This window comes from Oratosquilla oratoria, chromosome 21, assembly GCF_046742065.1.
Source record: "Oratosquilla oratoria isolate Oo_2021 chromosome 21, ASM4674206v1, whole genome shotgun sequence".
NCBI classification, from domain to species: Eukaryota; Metazoa; Arthropoda; class Malacostraca; order Stomatopoda; family Squillidae; genus Oratosquilla; species Oratosquilla oratoria.
Genome location: NC_134797.1, coordinates 42,269,408 through 42,274,407, shown reverse-complemented (window position 1 = coordinate 42,274,407; position 5,000 = coordinate 42,269,408). Strand labels below are relative to the sequence as shown.

At 40.0% G+C, this 5,000-nt stretch overlaps 1 protein-coding gene across 1 annotated transcript in view; it reads right to left on the bottom strand.

Annotated features, from left to right (window-relative positions):
* The window catches only part of LOC143036866 (uncharacterized), a 17,890-nt gene that overhangs the window by 1,321 nt on the left and 11,569 nt on the right, over nt 1-5,000 (bottom strand). Inside the window, exon 3 of the mRNA XM_076204765.1 lies at nt 1-2,223. This exon is cut by the window's left edge and continues 1,321 nt beyond it. Coding sequence (XP_076060880.1) covers nt 2,023-2,223 — 201 coding nt within the window. The 3' untranslated portion in view covers nt 1-2,022. The remainder of the gene's footprint in view (nt 2,224-5,000) is intronic.

Here is a 5,000-nt window from a genome sequence, read left to right as displayed (position 1 = left end):
GAACTCTCAACTGTCGACGCTGGTGAAGCTTTAGTCAGTGATTTCCAGGTTTGGACGGTCAAGAACAAACGATTCCCAGTTACTGGGAATCATCTCGTCATATTTGAGGGATACTTTGAGTGGGGGAAGTGAGAAACCTGTGGAAGGGTAAAGCCCTGTCATTTGTGGCAAGCCGCTGTTTCTATTTACTCATTTATTTATTTTTCTATTTAGCCCGATGTTGGGTCACCTCCCCGCCCGGCAAGGGTTGTCGGGAACCAATGTGGCAAGCCTGCAGCGGGCCTCAAACTCACGACCACGAGGTTATGAGTTCAAGACGGTACTCACTGATACTTTGAGTCAGTCTTTGATACGTTTCTTCTTCCATCGAACTGAGCGCTCGCCCTGGTCCAGCTCTCCACACAGTGTTCCTTTTTCGGATGACGGACAACCTGGAGATGTGCTCAGTCCACCTGGAAGATCGTTTCAGGATATTCGCGTCTGGGCTCTCTGTCCTGCTTTCGTGTGCGGAGGAGTCATCAGAGTCAGCTCACGTCGTTCATTTGTTTAACATGCCAGCTGTAGACAGTTCGGGTCTTCTTGGCATAGAGAAGGGGGGTGAGGGCCATTTTCCCGTATCCCTTCAGCTTTGTGGTAAGGAAGAAGCCTCTCCTTTCCCATACATCCTATACGTGTACATATACATATACATTTACATATACATATATATTTACATATACATATACATTTACATATATACATAAACATATACATATACGTATACATGTATATATATGTATATATATATATATACATATATATATATACATGTATTTATACACAAATATGCATACATATACACATACACATATACATACACAACATATATACATACACATATACATACACATACACATGCCAATACATATACCATACACATAAACACAGACGTGTGTGTGCGTGTATTTTTCTGTTTGTGCGTGTGTGTGCGTGTTTGTGTATGTGTGTGTGTGTGTGTGTATGTGCGTGTGTGTGTGTGTGTGATTCACTATGGTCTTGGATCACGTGTTGGACTTGTGATCGTCACCTATTGCTCTCCTGAATGAGAATTTAGAGTTCATATATGACCCGATCTATGAGTAATACAATGATCTTACACAAACACACACATGCACATACGTACACAGACACACACACACACACACACACACACACACACACACACACACACACACACACACACACACACACACACACACACACACACACACACACACACACACACACTTACACACACACACCCACACACACACACACACACACACACACGCAACACATACACACACACACACACACAATTACACACAAACACACAATTACACACACACACACACATACACACACACACACACACGCACACAACCCCTTGCCCACCATTACTGGGGTGCCGGCTCGCAGTCCAGCGACCCTGAGATTTTCATCCCTGTACGAGACTCAAGCTTGGATCACTGCATCAGCGATCAAGCGCGGTGGCACCACACCATCGAGTTATGTGTGCATGCGTGTGTGCATGTGTGCGTGCGTGTGTGTATTCACCTTGGTTTTTGGATCACGTGCTGGACCCGTGATCGACAGCTATTTCCCTCTCGGAAGAGAGCTCAGAGCTCGTATGACCGATCTATGGCTAATGCTGTGACCTTACACGCACACACACACACCCAACTCCCCGTCCACGTGAGTTGGAGTAACGACTCGATGCGCAGCGATACTGATATTATTTCAGCCCTTGGCAGGATTCGAACCCGGACCACCGTAGTGACAGTCGGGGACTCTACCAACCGCGCCACCGAGTCGTGTGTGTGTGTGTGCACGTGCGTGCGTGCGTTTATGTGTGCGTGCGGGCGTGCGTGTATGTGCGTATGTGTGTGTGTTTATCTGGGAACATGTGAGCAAATGTGCCTTTATTTCTGGGAACAGAATCTATCTACGATTTGAAACATACCATTCATCCTTATGAAACGAAAACCAAAAGGTACTGGTTGTTCATACTATATCTCTATATTCTTCAAACTCCTTTTCGGGAGTAGGTAATTTCTGGTACCTCACTTTGAACATGGAACATCCTGAGAAGATAGCGCGACACCATGGGGTGACGCATCCTCCCAGGATAAGGTTGTTGAGCTTCCTAGAGTAGAAACAGGAAAGGGAGAGGTCCTTAATTACTGGGGTCCAGCACCATACGACCTACAAAAAATCATGACAAACATCTTAGGCACAGGATTTAGAGTGACACACAGCAGTTAGAGAGAGATTATTATTCCAATGAATAATGTTATTGGGGTGATATGGTAATTGCTTTATTATCATAATGTTATTATAACAGCGATATAAGAATATGAGTTAAAATGCAAAAATCAGTACAAACATTTTAGACACAGTGCTGCTGCTACCTTTGAAATTGAAATTTATCCCTTCCCTCGCATTTATGGCTTAATACTATTTCAAAACAATCCCGATAAAATATATTTTGGAAAGGAGTTAAGAGAGGAAGGGGTTGTGGGTCAAGTAGAGAAGAAAAGGTAAAGGGCGCAGATGGATAGATGTTAACAGAGGAGGAGGCGGTAGGGGGCGGATGGGCGGAGTATTCTAGGGAGCTGTTCAATGTGGAGGAAGATAGGGAGGGATTGGTGGCAGCAGCGCAAGACGCTAAAAAAATGACGGTGATGGGAGGAGAAAATAGAGGAGAAATAAGAAAATATGAGGTGCAAGTAGCTCTGAAAATGATGAAAGCAGGTAAGTCACCTGGGTTGGATGGGTGTCATGGGAAGTGTCTGAAGAAGGAAGGTAAATCAATATTGGACTGGATATTGATGTTGTTTAATGTGTGTCTAAGGGAAGGTAGAGTACCAGGAGAACTAGAGCAGTGTCTGTATAGTTCCACTTTACAAGGGAAAAGGAGACAAATGTGAGTGTTGTAGTTTCAGAGGGATCAGTTTGTTGAGTGTAGTTGGGAAGGCATATGGAAGGGTTCTAATTGAGAGGATTAAGAGACGAACAGAGGGAATAATTGGTGAGGAAAAGAATGGGTTTAGGACAGGTAGGGGTTGCATGGATATTTTTTGTGGTAAGACAGATATGTGAGAAAGTTTTAGGAAAAACTAAGGATGTCTTTTTGGTCCTTATGGTTTTGGAAAAACCTTATGACAGGGTAAACAGGAAGGTAATGTGGATGGTTTTGCAGATGTATGGGATTAGGAAAAAGCTGTTAAAGACAGTCAAGAGTTTTTAGGAGAGCAGTAGAACCTGTGTTAGAGCGGGAAATGGAGAGAGCGAATGGTTTGAGGTAAAGGTAGGACTGCGTTAGGGTTGTGTCATGTCGCCATGGCTGTTCAATGCGTACTCGGATGGGATGGTGCAGGAGGTAAATACGAGGGTGAAGGGTAGGGGACTGGGGATGGTTTCAATTGTTTCAAACAGAGGCAAAGCATAGCTATGACATCCACAAACAAACATAAATTGTCTTAACACTCAGTCATGTAAATATGAATTTTTTCATACTCACAATCACCCATCTGCTAAATATATATATATATATATATATATATATATATATATATATATATATACATATATGTATATATATATGTATATATATACATATATATGTATATATATAAATATATATGTATATACATACATATATATATATATATATATATATATATATTGATAATTATTTTAGACAAATGATTTGGATGATGGATAACATAAACACAGGGGAAGGCTCGGAACGTTAGAGTGTTTAGGGTTCCGAGCCTTCCCCTGTGTTTATGTTCTCCATCATCCAAATCATATATATATATATATATATATATATATATATATTATATATATATATATATAGATAGATAGAGAGAGAGAGAGAGAGAGAGAGAGAGAGAGAGAGAGAGAGAGAGAGGGGTGGGTGAGAGGACGCCATGTTTCCTTGGTAAACACTAATAACCTAGGAGTCAAAAAAGAAAAAGAAAAAGAAAAATAGATCCCGTACCTATAAAACAGAGGACAACTGAACCGACATGTTCTTGTTCATCCAATAATGTACCCGGAAGGTGGGAACCGAATATAATGATGATAAAGCGGTTAACATCGCGAACTTCAGAGTAAAGAGTAAAGCATTTGATTGTTTAATAACAAAATTCGACTGCACTTGGATGCAACACGAGAACAGAAAAAAAGATATGTAGAAAGGGGAGATTACACAAATCTTGATCTTTTTCAAGGAGGTTGAAAGGTAAGACTAAGATTTGAGAAGTCGTATATGAGTATCACAAAATATTACCCCGGATATATATATATATATAGAAGTTACACATTAAATTAGATTTGTAATCAAAATTGAGCCTCTCAAGGATGTACCTTGAATTCATAAATATAACCTGAAAGAAAAAAAAAACCGGTTCAATTGTAGATGTGAAAAAGCTAAAAATACAAGAACGTGACGTGGAGGCCTGTATATATTGTAAACAAAGAAGATGACAGAGGTTATCAGGGAGTAGGCAAGGGATAGGGGTTGTGTATAGGGTTGAATCCGAGTACAGGAGACTGTGCTTAAGTCCAAGTACCCGGATATATTTCAAGTACAAGTACAAATACAGTCATTTTGTTATGTACCTAAATCCAAAGTCAAGTATATGTTATTCTAATAAGTGAAAGTACTTTATATGATAAAAAAAATCCTGTCACAGATTCGTAAATCATGAAAGTTAGTAGTTTTCGTATACCCACATTATGTGCACTATTGAAAAGTGGGAATTATTATAGAAAGGTAAATAGAAGTTCTACATTGATTTTGACACATCACTGCTTTTACACAGTATTGCAAAACAAAAACATGAATAACTCGAATAAGTAATATTCCCTATTTCTTCAATACAAATGATTATCCATATATTCATCATATCAGTAATAAAACAAAATTTTATGCAGAATGTAGGTATCAGGGCTTTAAAACTTGTCTGTAG